This window comes from Corvus hawaiiensis, chromosome Z, assembly GCF_020740725.1.
Source record: "Corvus hawaiiensis isolate bCorHaw1 chromosome Z, bCorHaw1.pri.cur, whole genome shotgun sequence".
Lineage (NCBI taxonomy): Eukaryota > Metazoa > Chordata > Aves > Passeriformes > Corvidae > Corvus > Corvus hawaiiensis.
Genome location: NC_063255.1, coordinates 46,312,352 through 46,331,919, shown reverse-complemented (window position 1 = coordinate 46,331,919; position 19,568 = coordinate 46,312,352). Strand labels below are relative to the sequence as shown.

At 42.2% G+C, this 19,568-nt stretch overlaps 1 protein-coding gene across 1 annotated transcript in view; it reads left to right on the top strand.

The window, feature by feature from the left end:
• MUSK (muscle associated receptor tyrosine kinase) overlaps window positions 1-19,568 on the top strand; it is a 57,903-nt gene that overhangs the window by 33,577 nt on the left and 4,758 nt on the right. Inside the window, exons 9-16 of the mRNA XM_048292706.1 lie at window positions 121-384; window positions 5,147-5,322; window positions 5,763-5,786; window positions 8,875-8,963; window positions 9,313-9,472; window positions 10,751-10,940; window positions 11,271-11,462; window positions 17,627-17,775. Coding sequence (XP_048148663.1) covers window positions 121-384; window positions 5,147-5,322; window positions 5,763-5,786; window positions 8,875-8,963; window positions 9,313-9,472; window positions 10,751-10,940; window positions 11,271-11,462; window positions 17,627-17,775 — 1,244 coding nt within the window. The remainder of the gene's footprint in view (window positions 1-120; window positions 385-5,146; window positions 5,323-5,762; window positions 5,787-8,874; window positions 8,964-9,312; window positions 9,473-10,750; window positions 10,941-11,270; window positions 11,463-17,626; window positions 17,776-19,568) is intronic.

Below are 19,568 nucleotides of genomic sequence, written 5' to 3'. Positions count from 1 at the left end.
TCCTCTGCCCTCTGTTAGCCTTACACATGCCACTTCATTCAGAAAGAGAGCCATTGTGCTTGTGCAGCTGTTTAGGGCTGTGAGCTTACTCTGTGTGTGTACTCTTGTCCTCAACATCAGGCTGTACAAGGGTGAGGCCGGTTACTGCAGCACGTACAGAGGTGAGGTGTGTAGTGCTATCTTGGCGAAGAATGCTCTTGTTTTCTTCAACTCCTCATATGCTGACCCAGAGGAGACCCAAGAGCTGCTTGTGCACACTGCCTGGACTGAACTGAAAATGGTGAGTTCATTCTGCCAACCGGCTGCTGAGTCTCTGCTGTGTAACTACATCTTCCAGGAGTGCAATCCCTCGGGAGCTGGGCCAGCTCCAAAACCAGTGTGCAGGTAAATGAAGAAAAAAATGCTCATATTTCACTTTCATTTCATGGGGATGTGTAGGCAGCAGGGGAGTGGTGAGGGACTGTCCTGGCTTGCAGTAGCAAGTGAAGCTGAGGGAAACTGTGCCCTCTAGCTTTGCACGGGTTTTCCCTTTGCTCTCTCCTCTGTACACAAAGACTGATTCAGCTTTCACTGTGCTCATTGCTAGGGTATGGTCTGAATTCCAAGTCTAGACTTCTATGTTATATCAGGTATTTAGAGGACAGTGTTGAAAAGAAATATAGATTTGAATTACATAAGTAGTTTCAATAATTAACATATCATTATCTGTTAAATGTTACTAGTCCAGTATGTATGTATTATTACCTTAAAAAGTAACTGCTTCTTTGAAATTTTGAGTAAATTTGGCTTCAGAAGATGCAACAAATCTGGCCAAGGCAATACACCAATCATTTAGCACTTTCTGCTATGACAAAAATGTGACAAAAATGATGAGACCTGAGACATTCCCTGTGTAATTGTACCTGCTAAACCAAAACTCCAATGTGGTTATTGTATCCTTCTATATACAGAGAAATGTGCATTGAAATTAGGCTGACAGGGACCTTGAGGAGTCCAAAGCATCTCTCACTATAGCTAATCTACTGTTGACAAGTATTTGTAAACACATCCCAGTGACAGAGACACTGCTCCCCCACTATGTAACCTCCTGAGCTGTCTTTCCCTCATTCCTTGTCCTCCCACCTTAATCATGGAGGCAAGTTTCTTCCCTTCCTCTTTTCAGTGAGATTTTACATCTTCCCCAGATTCTCTGACTAGAATAAAACAGGTTTTCCCAAGCTCTTCACATAGCTTTTGCTCTTCTGTCCAGTCTAGGTTTTGTTATTTTTAACCATAATGGAATTATGATTGCTTGGTGTACTTTGCAAAGGACAGCCCCACATACATATATCAGGGTGAAGCTTTCTTTTTTCCTGACATATTCAGCCCCTAGTCATTACCCATTTCACATTTGGGCAGCTGACATCCCTGCCTGAAGTGCAATGCTTTGTTCTTGTCTTCCTTGAAACACATTTTAAAACACTATTCAGATCTGTGTTTATTGAAAGAGTAGCCCCAACTCTAGTGTCTCAAATGAAATACAAATCTTTTCTACAGATATGGCAGGCACACTGCTAGTTGGAATTGGGCCAGATGTCTAATGGCAATCATTTCTCCAGTTATGTAGGGGCTTTTTAGGACAATCAGCAGCATGTTGTTTTTGTAATCTGGACCTTGTTGGTTGCTTCTCCTTTAATATCTCTAAAACAAAGGCACAGAGGAAAATCCCAGTATGAATATTGACTATACATTTAGTTTTCTATTTGGTACCTATGCTGCAAGTATTCCACCATTGACACAGTGGTGGCATATATCCTATGAAAGAAGTTTATGTGGAACTATCCAGATACAGTCATGCAGCCAAGTACTAAAATCTGCTTTTAGCTGGTAGGCTCCTCCCTGCCACCTCATTGTTCTGGTCTTTGTCATTTTGCCCTTAAATACATGATCTCTCTTCCTTTTTTCAAGATGTGTAACAGTATTTATATCTCAGCCACATATGCACAGCACATTAGTCAGCTAAGGGTTTTGCACAGTGCTCTACAAAGAATATCAGTTAGATCTGGGCCTTGCTTCATTTACGCCTGCTCATGAGTGGCCCTGCAAGACCTGAACTCACAGTGATTTGACTGAAGACCTGTACTTCTGGGGCACATCTGAAGTCAGAATTATATAAATCAACATAAATATGCACTTGATCTTGGTGCACCTGAGCTAACAATTACAGCATTTGCAAATATGTCTAGACGCTAATGGGCTTGCCTGTTGTTTTTATTAATTATTCCTCCCTTCTCCCCCCCAATTTTCTTGCAGCTTTCTTCATAACAAAAGTTCTGGAATAGTATCCTTCCCAGTTCCTGTCCTCAGAGCACATCAGCTGGACAGCAGTTCTTCCAGAGCCCAATACTCCTTTTGATAATTCAGACATCTAATATAAACTTCTTAATGGCTGAGAGAGGTCTGGGGGCTCTTGAACACATCTCACATGGTCTTGGCTACTTTCCAATTATCTTAACTACTTTTCACTGACAACTTTATAGCTTTCTGCAGAAGCTGGCTAGACTACACAAGTTTTCAGCTGAAATACTTCATGAGTAAGAATTTAACTCTCTCAGATGTGGGAGAGTTCTCCCAGATTTTGAGGGACATATTGCCCTCGATGTATTTCTATGTGTTTTTGTCTTATTATTTATTCTCTGCACCAATTTTCCTCTTTCCATGTCGGTTTTTTTTTAATGTTCATTTGGTTTGGAAGCTAGCTAGCAAGAATAACAACTGACAGGCTGAGTAAAGCTTTATAAAATTAATCAGGGAGTAAAACAAGTTGAAATGAAACAGAAGAAAGCCACAAGGGAAAAGTTTCACTTAAATTAAGTTTAGATGCAAATTGATTAAAATGAGAGTTCTTAAGGGAAAGTGAGATCTCATAATTCTTGATTACATCTGCCTTTTGCCACTGGCTGCTATTGCAACAGCAAAAGAAACACCCTCAATTTCTTTTTCAATCACTGCTGATAGGAAGTGATCAGGCTGCAGGGAACAGTCTTGTGTTGGGGAAAGTCTCCCTTTGTTTGGGTCTGTGTGTCCCTACCTTCTTTTAAATAATCTCTTGTGGTCCCTAGAAACACTACTGGCACACTTGCTGTCTTCTGCCATTGCTGTTCTTTGTCCATCTGTCATTTACATGACATAACGTTTCTAATAATAATCTGAAGTAATCTTTGCATATGACCTCAGCAAGCTCTCACTGCTCAGCATCAAGTGTTACAACAATGGTATGAACCCAGCTAGAGGTGACTGACCATCCCTCCCTCTGGCTGCCTTACTGTTCTTCCAGGGTGCAGATAACCTTCCTTTAACCCTGGAGCAGACAGCATTGCAGAAGAGTGGTCTTTTGTGTTTTGCAATCGAACACCGAATAAAGGACTTATCTAAGGATGCTCAGGATCCAGGAATGAACAGACCTAATTCAACCCAGATCTCCCAAGTCTCAGCCAGTGCTTCAAAAGCAAGTTTTGCTCATTTCCCTATCTAAATATTTCTTTACTTCACAAGGTCATTTCTGTTCCACATGTTGTTTAGCATAACAAAGACAAATTTGCCATCTGGCTGCATTCTGGCTTCCATGGAAGGGAGGAAGGAATGAACCAGGACTTGCTAAAATCAAGCACAGAGCAGCTGGGCATTGATGACTTCAGCCTACTGACTTGAAGGGCACCCACTAATGTTGCAGAAAAGCTGTTGCTCTGGTAGAATTCCCAATGACCTCCATCCTCCAGGTACTTTAGATGGTTTGCATAGTTGTTAGTCATTACTGAAACTCATGCCCATCTGCTCTTGCCAAAACTGTTGTATAATTAAAGAAATTGCATAAGCCCACCAGGTGGTGAATTTGGCTAAATCCTTCACCACAGACCCCAGAAGTACCTTTCTCTTTCTGCATCATTGTGTGATGGTTGGAAAACTTGTGGATCTGTGAAAGACTTCAGCTGAGCTGTGCAAAAGTAATCTCTGCACATGATCTCAAAGCTGGTTTTGTAACTCACGCTCTCAAGAATTGCTACATAAATAAGCAAATCACTGATAAGTTGTCCAATACAACAAATACACAAACTTCCCACTATGGTGTGTTTTCTTTTTTTTCTTTTTCTTTTTTTTTTCTAGTGCAGGTATTTCTGCCTTGCCCTTCTTCACAAACAATTTCTCATATAAGACCCATTTAAACATCTGAAGCACTTCTTGTCAGTGAAAGTTTCACACTTTTAAGGAGGTAATACACTAGGCAGGAGACAGGCCACTTTTTTACCAGGCACTGTAAAACTTTTACTGCAGATAGCTACAGAGAAAAAAAGGATTTAAAATTGTCTGTAGACAAAATAAAAAAATTGTATTAGTGATTAAATGAGAATAGAAGTATATACAAATGTTTAATAGAAGAAGATTAAGAATTGCAGCTCATGTCTTGCTTTTAGTAGATGATACTTCAATGTGTAATTTAGAGAAGCCAAGTGAGATTTTTAGAATATACTGAAAAATTCTAACTCTAGAAATGAGAGAGAGACTGTTTACAAGCGTATGTAGCGACAGGACAAGGGGGAATGTCTTCAAACTGAAAGAGAGTAGGTTTAGGTTAGATAATAGGAAGAAATTCTTTACTGTGAGGGTAGTGAGACACTGGCACAGGTTGTCCAGGGGCGTTCTGGATGCCTCATCCCTGGAAGTGACCAGGCTGGACAGGGCTTTGAGTAACACGGTCCAGTGGAAGGTGCTCCTGTCCATGGCAGGGGGTTGGAACAAGATGATCTTTGATGTCTCTTCGAACACAAACCATTCTATGATTCCACGATGTTTATTAGTAGAAGATGTCAAAAAATCTGTAGAAAAAGATAGGAATGAACTCCTCACAGACTGGTGTGTGTTGTGTTTTGAGCATAACCCTGCTTCATTAAAAATACAGCTTTGTGTGTTTCCTAAAGGAAGCGGTTGCATTTCATACAGTTTCCTTTATGGTTTATGGGCCAGAAAGACTGGCTTTAAAGAAGTGTCACCCCATTAATGGATTTCTGTCAGCTTGCATAACCCTTGTACATCACTGCTAAGTGCAGCTATTTTTATCAAGCCATTGACTTGACAGCTGTATTTCACTGTTTTTTGCAAAACAATGTAGAGAGAATTGCCTTGCTGTAAAGGATCTCTACTGCTTTAAGGAATGGCTCTCAATGGAGGAGAACTCTCAGAAGGGGATTTACAAGCCAGGGCTGATGCTGCTCACTCTTCCTGAATGCAATAGGCTGCCCAGCCTGCACCAAAATCCCAGCTCCTGCACCCACATCCCTTTCTTTGGTAAGGTGGCACAGGCTGCTTTGGTAAGGTGGCACAGTCTGCTGACTTGTCCAGAGACCTGTGTTCTTGATAAGGGAGAAGGGAAAGACAGGATCCGTAATTTACAACTAAAGTAAAAGGCAATGGTGGGTACTGTCCTGTCAGCACCTGTGCATGGAATTGTGACAGCTGCTTTGGCTGTTGGCCTCTCTTGTCCAACTGGGGTGTGGGAAAAATCCCTCAAGTAAATAAAGCTTGGATCTTTATTGAGAAGATAATAACAATCTCAAAAAATGGTCCTAATGATAGCAAAATTGCCACTCAGCTGCTTTTGCAGAGAAAAAAGCTGTTTAAGCACTGCTAGGGAGGGGACTTTTTCCTGTAACATGCTTCTAAGTAAGCATCCAGTAATACCACATCCTGGACAATCCCTCCTTACATCTTGTCTTATCTTTTTACAGATTTTAAGAAGGAGAACATAACCAGTAAGTAGACTGCTCCAGACTTTTTGTTTTTAGAGGTGAACACGATATTCTTCATTGAAGCTGCCATTTGCACAGAATTTTTGTGTTTTCTGCTTGTCCTGGCTGGCTGAATTCAGGTTATTATTGCTGGGGAATGTCTGGGTTTCCACATCCAAGGCATGGGGAAACACATTTCCAGCTCTTCAGAGGTTGGGGAGACCATGGGCTGGTAACTTTTTATGAGAGAGGCATGGTGGTTTTAGGTGGTACCCTTCCTTCCATCTGTTTCCTTTTCTTTCTACCCATTGCTTCTAGCTCTGCTCTACCCATATTTGTATTTCTGATACTGAGGTCATCCAAGCCTTATATGTTAATGACATGGTTACCTATGTCAGGCTGGTCTTGAAATACCTTAACCTTCCAGTATTCTCCTCAAATCACTTCTGAAGCCTGGCTGTTTCTTGTATGACCCTCCCATGACCAGTGGTGAGCCCCAGACATCCCCTGCGATACTGCCTTGACTTCTGTCAGGCTCCTGCCCTGCTGCTGCTCATGGCTGCAACACGCACACCCAACTCTTCCAGTCACATGCAACTGCAGTTTCAAGCTCAGCCACTGAACTTGCCTCACTGGAAAAAGGAAGAATCTCTCTCCTGCTATTTGTTTAAGCAGGTGAGGTCTGCAGATTTAGCAGTGGCAGGCACCTTCTTCATACAGAGAGAGGGAAAGTTAAAAAAAAACCAACAAAACCCAAAGTAAAATCAAGAATTTTGGGGAATATTCTTTCATGGAAAAACCTCGGCTCCACCTGGCAACCCAAGCCCTAGGTGCCCAGTGATGCATACATGGAGAAAAGGGCTTCAGCACCTTGTGGGCCCAGTGCCTACAGCTTGCATGCGCAGCCATCCCTGCCCTGGTGGAGGGACCACAAGTCAGGGGTGTCAGCATATGTGTGGAGCATTCATGGGATGGCTTCAGCCTCCCCATAGATGTTTCAGTACATATCCTCTGTCTCCTGTGTATGCATGACCTTTTTTGTTCAGCTTCCACAGCATTTTCCCAGAGTGGCATTGCACAGACATGCAATATTCAGTCATGAACCAGGAAAATATAACAGTAACATTTTAGCAATATATCCCCCTCTTTTTTACTTTAGAGCCACTCTTGTGTGCACAAGGGTTTGTTGAACGTGAACTGAACTGTTTTCTAGCTTGCTATCAAATGATTCATTAACGCCCAGATGGACCAGCTATATTATTCCCTCTGTCCTCATTGTGGCAGGACAGTTTATGAAAGCATCTGCGTTTCCAGAGCATGAAGGATTCAGAGGTTGTTTCTCAGTGTTACTCTTGCACCTAGAGCTCTCCACACTGATCTTTCAAGGTGTCCCACTGACATTTATTTCAGATCTGTGCAGAACTCTTTTTCATGTTTATTACTAGCTGTGTCATGAGGCATGTTTCAGGCATTGTTTTCCTTCCCTTTGAATGCAAAACAAACTGCTGGGCTCAGGCACACAAGTATATTCCAGGACACTTTAACAAAATGTTGCATCTCTGCAGAGCTATAGGTGCTGGTTATGTAGGGGCTGCTATCTTGTTGCAGATGTGAGTCGTAAATGCTATTTACATATCAGTCAAAGAAATCCACATTAGAGTATTTTACTTCGAATTTGTGATGGGTTTAAGTGTTCTCATAAAGTCCACATCATTCCTCTACTGAAGTGTTTGTATGCCTCAGGGCTAAAAGAACTAGATCCTTTGTTTAAGCTCACTCACGTGGAGTTAACACTTTAAAGGCAGTGTTTCTACCTACTTGTGTGTAGTGTCTGCTACCTGGTAAAACTTCAGTAACTTGAGTCTATCATGATACATAACTGCAATCCTGAGAGCAGTGGGTGATGCAAGAGGAAAACAGCAGATAGTCGTGATGGTGTGTTGACTATGGTCCTCCTACATGAGAAGGAGTACAATCTCCAGACACATAGCCTTGTGTCAAATTTGGGTCAACCCTTATGCAAAACTTTCAAGAAGATGAATAATATTTGCTTAAAAAATTATAATTTTAGAACATATCATGTTTCCTCTTGTTCTTCTTTTTTCCTGAGCTGCAAAGTTATGAACATAATAGAAAATAAAATTATGACAAAAGTATTTGCTGGTTTGTTAATTTGTCTACCAAGGCTAACAATTCAGTGCACCCTAATGTATGCCATCAATAGAATGTTAGCCTTGGCTCAGCTGAGTTTACAGAAGATTAGCTACTATGAGCTGAAATGCATAAGGCTGCATCTCCTCTGCTCTCTTTCTGCTTCCTAGATTATGCCAGCATGCATTAAACTCTCCCATGAGGACAGGTGCATGTGAGCACATATGTCCTATGAGGACATTTATGCATATTCCTGTAGTAAAATCTCAAGATTTTCTGCCTAATTTTTCTGCATCTGGAACAAGTCCTGTGTATGCAAAGTGACTACACTATCTTCATTATAAACAACAGTTTTATACTGATACTATTCCTTCAGGTCATAGTTGAGATCATACGTCAGGGTAGGGTTTCCATCCATGCTGAAAACCATAGGCTGTTTCCAAATAATCAAAGAGGATAAGCACTGTACAGAAGAAGGAGGAGGGCAACTTTATGAACCCCAGCTCCCTGCTACCAATCTGAGGAACATGAGTGTCTTCCTGTTGGTGCCCCAGTAAGAATTCAGGCTGTGAATCACAGAACCAGTGCTGCAATTTGCTTTCTGCCTTGGTTTAGCTTGGATGGGTTCAGTGTGGTTCTGCCCTGCACTTTCTGCATGGATGTGCTGTGAACTAGGTAGTTGCAGCTCAACCATCACAGGCACATAGCCTGTTTTCTCAGTCTGAGAGAGCTCCAGTGCCCTCTTTGAAGTTTTATCAGATTTGATCCTATGTATTGAGTGCAAAATCCATTAGAGTGTAAAGAGGAGGCTACCCTGCCTGTGTCATCTAGTCCTCTGTGTGCTTCAAAGCTGATGCTGTCAGATGCTCTCATGTAATGACATCAACTTTATTGTTGTGAGTCTCTGCTGCAAGACATGGTCTGAAATGCCTTGATCCCATGCTTTTTTTTCCCCTCCCAGGGACTTGCTACAGTGGCAATGGCCAGTTTTACCAGGGCACAGCCAACATCACAGCATCCGGGATTCCCTGCCAGAAGTGGAGTGATCAGGTGTGCATAAGTGTGAGATCCATCAAATGGAGAGCTGTGCTCGAGGTTTGTTTTTCCAAGGAGCTTCCCAAAGTCAGGCAGCCCAGTCGTAGTGAAAGGGATGAGCAGGGCACAGGTTGCCTTCATTCTTGAGCTGACTGGCGTTTTACAACCTCATCATATTTCAATCTGCAAGTTCCGCTTCCTGTATCAAGATGCACTGTCTGTCATTTTGGCAGGTGACTGAAAGTCTGTTTCAAGAAAGGCCCTGTCTTGCTTCACTCCTTTGGGTGTTTTTTTCATTTGTTTTACTAATAATAGCAGGCAAAATTATGCTGAAACACTAATACAATTTGCTTCCTCCTCCAAGGCTCCCCACTTGCACAGGAGGACTCCTCAGGTTTTCCCTGAGCTGTCTGATGCTGAAAATTACTGCCGCAATCCAGGAGGTGAGAACGAGCGTCCCTGGTGCTACACAAAGGATCCAGCTGTGACCTGGGAATACTGCAGCGTGTCTCCCTGTGGAGATGGTAGGCAACTGGAGTTTATAATTTCTACCACTGTGGTTGTTTTGTGGCCATGCAAGGTGTTGGCATCCTGTGTACACCAATCTGTTCTGTCTTCTGGATGCAGCTAGTTCTCGGTCTTCTCTTAGATTCACTCAGCATCTTTAACCAGAAGGTATAATGTGCCCCTTGAAGAGGGGAAAAGGAAGATGGGCAAATTGAGCAACTTGCCCTAGGTTATATAAATGCCAAAGGATGAAGTGAAATTTCCTGTGGTATTCTGAAAAATGGATTTGTCACACTGTTTAGAAGGTAGGGTTTCAGGGTGTTTTCCAAAATTGTTTAGTTTAGGGTGATTGTTTAAAATCATAAATAAAATGATAATGAATGAAGTAAATGAAGTAGGAATAACCACTCCCCCCCCAATTTTAACTAAAAATAAACATAAAAGAGATGGAAACATCTTTGATCTTTGATGTTGAAATTAAGTCTTCCTGTTATTTCTTGTTCAAAGAAAGACCAATTTTTGAAAGATATTTCATCCAAGATTCGCAGTTTCTGGATCTCAGTGCTTGGACATAAGACTGCACTTGGAAACTTCCTGCAAGGAGAACAGAGGTTCCATGAACATAAGTGACCACAAGTAATTTTCAGTTTAGCTGGCAATTAAGATGAAGAATTTAAATTTCTTTCTGTTCTCAATCATTGCATGCAGAGGGTAGCATTTTCTAGAATGTCTCAGAAAGTACTCAGGAGGTAGTTATGTGATTTTTTTTCCCTAATAACACAGCCAAGTGTGTTTTGAACTGGTTTTCCACATTTGCTCCATAAAGGCACTGAGATGCAAATTGTTGGGGGCAAGAGGATATTTCAAGAAAGTATCACTCTGTACTTACGTGGTCTTACACTCCTTCTTGGAGATTCCGTTCAGGACACATGATACATTGTGGTTTACACTGTACACCATTGATCTTTCCCACTGCAGACATTACTATATTTGAATACTGTAGACACAAGCAGATGTGACCCCCCATCTGTAACTCTTGCAAATATTCTATACCAAAACTGTGTTCCCAGCTTAATAGGTCTTTACCAGATCTTGGATTTTCACATGTGGCAAGCATAAATGGGTTTTGCTTCCTGCAAACCAAGCTTCCCTAGTATGGTACTCTCATGTGGTTGTATGGTTGTATCTGTAATGGCAGTAATTCTCAGGACAACAGGCCAGCTCTGTAAATTCCTCTTAGAGAAAGCTCTATAAACCAGCAGAGGCATAACCCTCTGATTTTATTTGCATTACAGCATTGTTATCACTAGGAACAAGAAAACCAAGTGGAGACACTCTAAATCTTCCCCCTCCTCCTCCGTTTTCCCCTACGTACTCCATGACCGTTATCATCTCGATCATCTCCAGCTTTGCTCTGGTTGTGATCTTTGGCATTGTGACCCTGGTTTGCTGCCGTCAGCGAAAACAGTGGAAAAACAAAAAAAGGTAAAGCTTGGAGCCTAATTTAGTGCAAGAAATTCTGCTTTGAAAAAGGGCTTTCTTGTTTCTGAGAACAAAGTCCTGTGAACACCTCGTAGGGGACAGCAGCCCTGCCTTTGCCTGTGGCAGCCCAGTGCAAGCTCTGTTGAACTCCTGTGCCAGAGCAGAAGATGACGTGGTGACTGGGGACATGGCATGACATCTTGCTGCAGGGCTCTTTCAATAGCCCTGCTGTACCTTCCTATTCCATCCTGAAAGAAATAAGCCCAGGAGGAACAGTTATCTCCTGGCTGAGGCCTGTGCACACACTGACCAAAAATCACTCTGTTGTTTCAGAGAGTCGGAGACACCAACTCTCACCACTCTGCCCTCCGAGCTGCTCCTGGACCGGCTGCACCCCAACCCAATGTACCAACGCATGCCCCTTCTCCTCAATCCAAAATTGCTTAGCCTGGAGTATCCCAGGAACAATATTGAATATGTGAGAGATATTGGGGAAGGAGCATTTGGGAGAGTCTTCCAAGCCAGGTAAGCAGTCTCTGTGTGAATCTTCTTCATCTGGAGGTACTTGTGAAAAATTGGCATTGGAAATCATCCATCCACCCCCCCATCCATCCACTCAAATGCACGTATACCAAATGGTACACAACACTCAGGTACGAATGAATAATTGTTTTTGTTGTCCATTACTATCTGTCAGTATTAAACTTTTGCCACAAATTACTCTTTTCTTCTACTCTCTAGTAGATGTAATGTCTTACTCACATACCAAAGTCTGGTGTAAAAGTTCAGCTAAATTTATCATCACTGTTTTTGCCAAGAGTACTGCCTGTGACATGTGACCTATTGTGAAATTCTTATGTTTCCCAGTATTTATGAATTGCCAGTGTGTGGTGATTGCCATAATAACAGCAATACTGATCTATGTAATTATCACAGAAGTCATTGTGTCATGCTACAGTTCAGTCCTGAACAAATTTCAATTTGATTCAGTGACAATACCAAACCAAACCAAAAATCCCCTAAAAACCCGCCCCACATAGGCCAATAAGGGTTTTTTTTGTGTGTCTATGGTGTACCAACCTTAATGGGAAATGCACACCCAAGATTTGTGGATGCTTGTGGTCAAAAGGAACAGTAAAGGTCAGAGTGTCTGCAAAAGTTACAAATTTTTATTAGTAAATTACACACCTGACATGGCAATAGCTATTTTATAGTCCCTCCTATATAAGACAGGGCAGTGGGTTTTGAATAAAGGGGTAGTGTGAAAAGGAAGGGAGAGAGAAAGATGGATTAAAGAGGGAGGGAGAGAAAGAAAGGAAGAAAGTAAAAAAAGGGAGATCAGCGGTCCTGGCTCCACCATCAATTCAGTTGACAGGAAGTTTAGGGTCTCGGGGCACATTGTGTGCCCAGGCTTTCTGGGGGTGCCTTTTTATAGTAAAGTTTCTGTGCCCTGGAGCTAACTTTCTCACTTTCTATACAAGTGAGTTATCATGGGCAGCCCCTTCTTCCAGACCTTTCTGGAAACGGTTTGGAACCTCTGGGGGTCTTGGGTGTTCTTGATCCTCCCTTGCCTCTGTCCATTCCCACCTGCTTCTTGACCTCATTCCTGCATGTCTGCTGTGCGGTGTTGTGCTTATCTCCAGGAGCCAGAACAAGGACACTTGTCCCAGAAAAGTGTTGCCTTACCTCTGTATGGCCCTCTTCTCCAGCCGTAACAATCCTTGGTTGGCTCCATGGCTCTCTGGATATCAGTGTTTGAGTAACACACATAAGTTCCCTTATCTCTAGACTTCTACAGTGTCTCCTTTAGTTAGTTTCTCACTTTTTATTTTTGAAATTTGCAGCCACTGTTACCTGTTTTAAACTTAAGATATTAGATGACAGCCCCTAATATCATGGGAGGTGAGATTGTGCACTTCTACAAATGTGAAAAATCTTTAACTGATAACCCCAAAGAGGAGGAGGATGGAAGATGTCTAGTTTGTCTTGACAGAATCCATAATTTTTGCAAGACAATCTTTGGATAGTAATGGTTTCCTCTTAAAGTCCCATCCCCAAATTCCTGACAGAAAGTGTATAGGCTGCCTAGTTCCATGCTTAGTCAGCACAGTTATCTTTGTCCTTTGCAGTTAACAAGTATGGGACATGGCTGATTTTGTAGCTGTGTCTGGAGTTGTGTATGATGACCTCAAAAAAACCCAGGGAAGGATCAGAGTCCCACCATGAGCCAAGATCTGCTCGGTGAAATGTGTCTGTTGACTGCAAAGGCAAAAGACTATCCTTGCAAAAAGCAGTCATAATGCAGATATTTGTAATGTTTATACTTATGCTGTTGATGTACCTGCTAGAAAATGAGTTCCGTACAGGTTAAATGTGTTACAGCTGGGAAACAGTTTCAATAGCTGTGATGGATTTTTTTTCTAATGAAGAGATAAATTATTTCTAATGGAAGAAAAGCAGGCATATTTTTCTTTACAAGAGAGAGCTAAAAATAACAGAATTCAAAGGGCGCACAGTGGGATCATCACAGATGCTTAGCCTGTGATGGATTGTAGCCTGGATGGCCAAACGCATCTGAGCTCGAAACAAGAACAAAGCTATAGGAACTGTGCAACAGCTGTGCTTGGGGCACTGCACACCAGGGACACAGGGCAGCTCTTGTCCCAGCCCCAGCACAGCCCTTGGGGTGTCCTGAGGTGCATCACCTTCCTGGTCATGCTGCAGGAGTCTTCACCTTGCTGTGGTGCATGAGCAGGGCAGGTGTTCTTCCTGCAAAGTGCCGCTTTGGCCCTGCTCTGGGAGCGTTAATACAACCTATGTGCTGCACAGACCTTTCTGAGCTGGAAATTACTTTCATGGATATCAAGCAAGACTTCTCAAAGGGCATTCAAATGTCACTAAAGTGCTGGGTTAAGCAAGTGCCAAAGTGGTGTAAAGACCTTTTATGTGGATTTCATCTACTCCAGCACTGCAATTTCTTTCAATTAAAACTTTTTGTTATTGTCAGTGGAAACTGAGAGAGAAAGACTTGGGAGAAAAAAAGAAAGCATCACATCTCATCTAGCATTTGCAAAGTGAAGAGTACCACATCCTGAGAGATGCCTGCTCTTTGTGGCTCAAGGAAGGAGCCACAGAAATATTGCTTCTGAGGGACCTCCTTTTTTTTATTACCATCTCTATCAAAAGTCCCTCCAAGGCTTTATAATTACTTATTGTAATTTTTGTAATTATTGTAATCCCTTATAATAAGCTACAGGCTGTGCACAGCTGGCATATCAGTACAGACTGCTGATCTAGTAGTAAAAGCTGTGTGTCCATCCAGGTTACTGAAACTATCACAACTCAAATTATTGCCTTCCCATCTCAGAAGGATAAAATGTACTTTCTTACATGTGTTAAATGGACATCTCAAGCTAAGTTTAGCAATCCTCTTACTTCTCCTGCTCTCATGTTTCTCCCTCTTCTGTAAACACAGCTCTGCACACAGTGCCAGCGATGCCTTTGCCAGCTGGCTTGCTGTGAGCCCTGATTCAGTGTTTACTCACTCCTGGGTCAAGCAACATGTTAGGACAGGAAGTGTCTAGCTATCATTTACTAGCTTCTCCTGAAAGGCTGCTGTCTTCACCAGGAGCAGCTTCACACTTGGAACGATAAGGAAGTAACCATGCTTAAAACAAAATTCAGGGCCTGGCTCAGGTCTGTTCTAGCTGGGTCCTTGTGGCTGATTCTCCTCCTGGGAGGACCACGCTCAAGCCACCAGAGCACCAGCTCTGTGCAGTTCAGTGCAGACCAGCATGCAAGTTTTCTCCCAGAGCTGGAGCTGTGTGGTCCAGGCCAAGCCTGAAGATCAGGATTGCCTAAAAGCCTGGATGTGGAGTCTTTGCTAGTAGGCCAGTATGGAGTTTTTGCTAGTAGGGCAGTAGACCTACACTACAAATGTACAACTTGTTGTCCCTCCTTAGGGACAAGGCTGTCCTTATAGTTGGAGTTTCTTGACAGAAGTCTCCTCATCTCCTCTCCATCTGCAAAGGTTATTTCTTTGATCTGCTGTCTCATATACAGCTGAAAAACCGTGTGGGTGTTAATTAAAAAAAAACGCCAACCTTCCCTTCCCCCTCTAAATGAGCCCCTGATGATTCAGAGCAGTCTCCTGCTCACAAATTAATTTAACCAAAGGACGGTAAAGGTAGGTTTCCACCAGATTCAGCAGACTTTAACTGCATCATTTAATGGTCTAAGAGAACCCAACTGAGTTATGCTGAGCAAGACGGGGACAGGACAAAATCTCAAATACAGGTTCAAAATGCTCCTTGTTTTTTTACATCGTTACTGCTTTGGAAAGAAAACCTGACTGGGAACTTAAGTCAGCTGCTCTCTAGATAGGCTCAGGCTGAAATTCCTGAGTGTACCACTGGTTAGTTCTTTGAATAGCATGTACCTAAAAGCTGGTTGATGCCACTGGTGCACAAATACATTGGTGGTGAAGCAGGCAAGGACTGCTGCTCTCCACCCCGTGCACAAACAATGTAAATTTCTCTTCAGCTTTTAATTAATTGCAAGAGAGATTACCCAAGATAATTTCTTTTGATTCTTCCCAGTTCTAGAAGAGAATTAACCTATTTTTCAGAAAACACTCTCCTTTCTGGCCCTCCACCTGAATTCTCCAAGTTCAGAGGGAGCAGCTTCCCATGGCTCCCCTGCAGATTTGTGCAAAGACTGTCTTTAGGGCACAAAAGGGGTCAGCTTTGATAGCCGTCTGCCAAGACTTCAGACAGTCTCTGCCTCTGTGCCAGATCAGTGTGAGTTTTCTGTGTCTGATAAGAACTGTACTGAATTACCATGAGCTACCAAAGGTGAAATTTCTGGCTGTTGCATGAAGGCCAATTAAAAGACTTTGTGCAGCTTAATCTCACTTGGTTACATTCAGGTTAGTTTACACATTACAGGATTCAGTGAAATTCGATGATTAGGCGTACCTCAGCCTGGGGTGAGTTTCTGTCTCCAAAGCCTGCAGAACTGAGCTCTGCTTGCCCCTGCTTTGGCACTGTGCTGGGTCTGCTAGTCAGGGATGAGTGGTAATCTGTGACACCATTTGGAAGAGACAAAGGCCTCTTATTTTTACTTTTAAATTCTCTACTGCTTTGTTCAGGCTGTTGCTGCTGGCTCTAGTGCTTAGACAGCAGGTGGTTGGTGCTCATACTCCTCCCCTCCCACTGGACTTGAAACTGCTGCCAGCACCGGGGAAAAGAAGGAGGACGTTGTGCTGTAATGGAGGCAGTAGCAGACAAGTGTGGGGTCTTATCCTCTGCTCTGGCATGCCAGACCTCCTTGCCTGAGTGTCTCAGCTGTGATCTGGCCACCTGCGATTCCTTTCTTGATGGACACCCTGCCATCCAGTGACATTTGACATTTACAGCATCCAAGTGCAACTGTTGCAACCACCATGCGTCTGAAGTAGAAGACAAGGAAACTGGAAGTTTGCTTTGGAAATTGGAATCTCCTCTAGCTGCTACTGAGCAATAAAATATGAAATGACCTGGCATTTGAGCAATGGGAGGGCAGTCAGACTGGTGCAGTAATGTGACACATAAATGGGCACCAGTCTCCACGGTCTCTGGCTGGCTACCTGTACGGAATGTGTTTTAGCTGCAAGGCCCCAGGGAAGAATTTGCACAGGAAACAAAATGTACGTCTGAGGTTTGGTGCATGTTTGAAGAGTGGAAAGTTACTCTTCTGCAGCAACAGCTACCCCTAAATCTTTGGCAAGCCCATCTAATTAAACTTGTTGAGGGTGCAGGGACCTGTGGATAAGAAAACAAATTTGTTGCTCTAAGTCAGGATTCTGTTCCCTAAGGATTTGTGTCTATAATCTTTAGCTGAAGATTCACCAGTGTAAAAATGTGTATTTACACATTAGCTTGTTCTGCAGACAAAGCACAGGTTGCTTTGTCCCTTCTGTTCTGTCATGTGTTTCCACAAATCTTGTAGGAACAGAAACTGTTTTCTAGACCGCAGCTAAACCATATTAAATTCAGCTGAAATTAGCTAATGGTTTTATAACTTATTGAATCCCAGGTGCATACACATGCCACACACACACTCAGAGAACAGTGAAAAAAGACTATTTTCCTAAGAAAACCAAGGGAATATATTTACTGTAATTGTTACTTTCACTCTAACAGTAGCCAGATATACTGAAGTCACCATTGTGCCAGGTATGAGAAAGGAGATTCTTTCATCAATTTCATATAAAATGGGTTTATTTTTAACTCTGCTAAGCCCAGTCATTACACCCCAAAAGTGAATTGTTTGGACTGAAGAGTCCATCCTGTCCTCCAATAAGTTTATTATGTGATCTCCAGCCTAGGGATAGGCTGCTGCTTAGCAACATGTAATTAATTTATGTCTTCACCATTCATGGTAATGAGTCTGTAAGCCGCAAGACCAGTGATCAGAAAAAGCTATACTGAATTTAGTCCTGCCTGAACCAAACTAAATATCTCTATAATATGCAATGCATATTGCAGGCCCAAGAGACGAAACTGGGCTTTAAGGTTCCTTCTGTTGGTTCTGGGGCCTTCCACCCTTTTTTTTTTTTGTCATCCTCTCCTTTTGTGTCAGAAACAGAACCTACATTTAGTGTGCATGCATTCATCACTGATGGTTTCCTCTTTTCTCTCTCCTTGCAGGGCCCCAGGGCTGCTGCCATATGAACCTTTCACCATGGTGGCTGTGAAAATGCTGAAGGAGGAAGCATCTGCAGACATGCAGGCTGACTTTCAGAGAGAAGCAGCTCTCATGGCAGAGTTTGACAATCCGAATATCGTCAAGCTTTTAGGTATCTCAGGGAGGTATCCTGTTACCTTAACAGGATGGTGCATCACACCAAACTCTCCTCATGCTGCACTGAGTATACTGCTGGCCGTCTTGCTGCCTAGCTCTGCTTCCAATCTAATAACATTGACACACGTCTTACAGGGAAGACATGAACTTCCTGGAACTGTGATTTATTTTGAGGGTACTTAAAAGAAGTGGCACAAGTCTTGTTAATTTTATAGGTCCCACTTATTACTGTGATGTCTGCACTTAATAGCATTAAAAAAACCAAAATTAAATGAACAAAAAAAGCCAGACACAAAAATGGTCTCTTCCTTTCCTTCCATTCTCATCTGAAAGGAAACCTTTCTTTGTTGTTATTTTTAAGAAAGTCTTGCTGCAGCTTGGCTAATAAGGCATTTTCTGTGAAGAAAGCTGCTGACCAAATTTTCTTTTAGAAAATCGTTATTTTTTGTCTGAAGTAGATGCTGCTGGTCACTTTCATCTGGCAATCCTGCTCTAAGTAGCTGTATGCAGATCTGATTCCTGTGAACAGGCATCTGAGATCTTGATTTATTATGGTAGGAAGCTCCACAACATTTTGAAATAGATAAACCACAGTTTTGGGAAGTCTGGGTTGATACAGGTATTTTGGCTACAGAAAAGCAAAGCAGGAAATGCACCAAACTCGACTAAACTTTGCCTTTATTGTTAACACATTTTAGGCCAGAGAAGGGCAAAGGTACAGAACAAACTCTTTTCACATCATGGGGCTGTGGAGAAACAGCCACATTGTTGAAGACAGCTTAGATGATAAATCTATCACATACACTTGACATGCTTGTCAGATCCTGATTTCATCACATTGGGAACAGCCATTAGTTTTTCCTCAAAGATTCAAATATTAGGTTGTCAACCACAACTTCAGATTTCACAATAAGTTGCACCACCAATTGCTAAAGGATGGCCCTAAGAAAGCAAATCACATACATTTTAAATGTTGGCTTTTGATGGTTGGCAGTTTAATGATAGGCACACTTATATTTTTACTGTATCACTGTATGATCAGTAAGGCTTGTGGAAGTGTGGTTAATGCTGGCCCTCCAATAAAGCTGGTGAAGAGCTAAGCATGTGCCCTTCAGTGGGGCAGCATTCTGCATTTAACAGATATGGCATATGTCTCCTTTCTGCTGTCTGTTTTTGATTTATCTTTCTTTCATTTTTGAATATCTGTCATGCCAAAAGTAATTCCTGAACAAGTATTTTTTTGCATGAGCTATCAAAAAAAAAAAAAAAATCCATAAGGGTGGGAGTTTCGTTCCAATTCAAGTGTTCCACTGAACCCTTGAACATGCCCCTTGTGAATACTTCTGAAGTCTTCCTGCATATGTGTAACCCCTAAAACAATGTTACTATTAGTGCAATAATTACAACAGATAAAAGAATTAAAAAATAACATGATGAGAACTTTAAAGGTTACTTCCTGAAAGTCCTTGTAATTGCACCTGGGAAAAGGCAATACTTTTGTTAAGGCTAACTTAAACAGGATTGGGCTCTTAATTAAACATAGCTCCAAAAGTATGTATTTTACCTAGGATGTCAAGAAAAATCGTGCATGCAGGTAAGTGCATGACTTGTGAGCGTCGCCCAGAGCTCAGCATTAGGTGCCTGATGAAGGAGCTTCAAAAGAGACAGCGTGCATGATGGATGCATGCGAAGTGGATGGTATTTGCATGGTCACCTCTCTCTGGCCCTTCATGCATTATTAAAAGTCTCCCTTTTGTGTAAGTATTTTTGGACTTTCTGGGTTTTGCA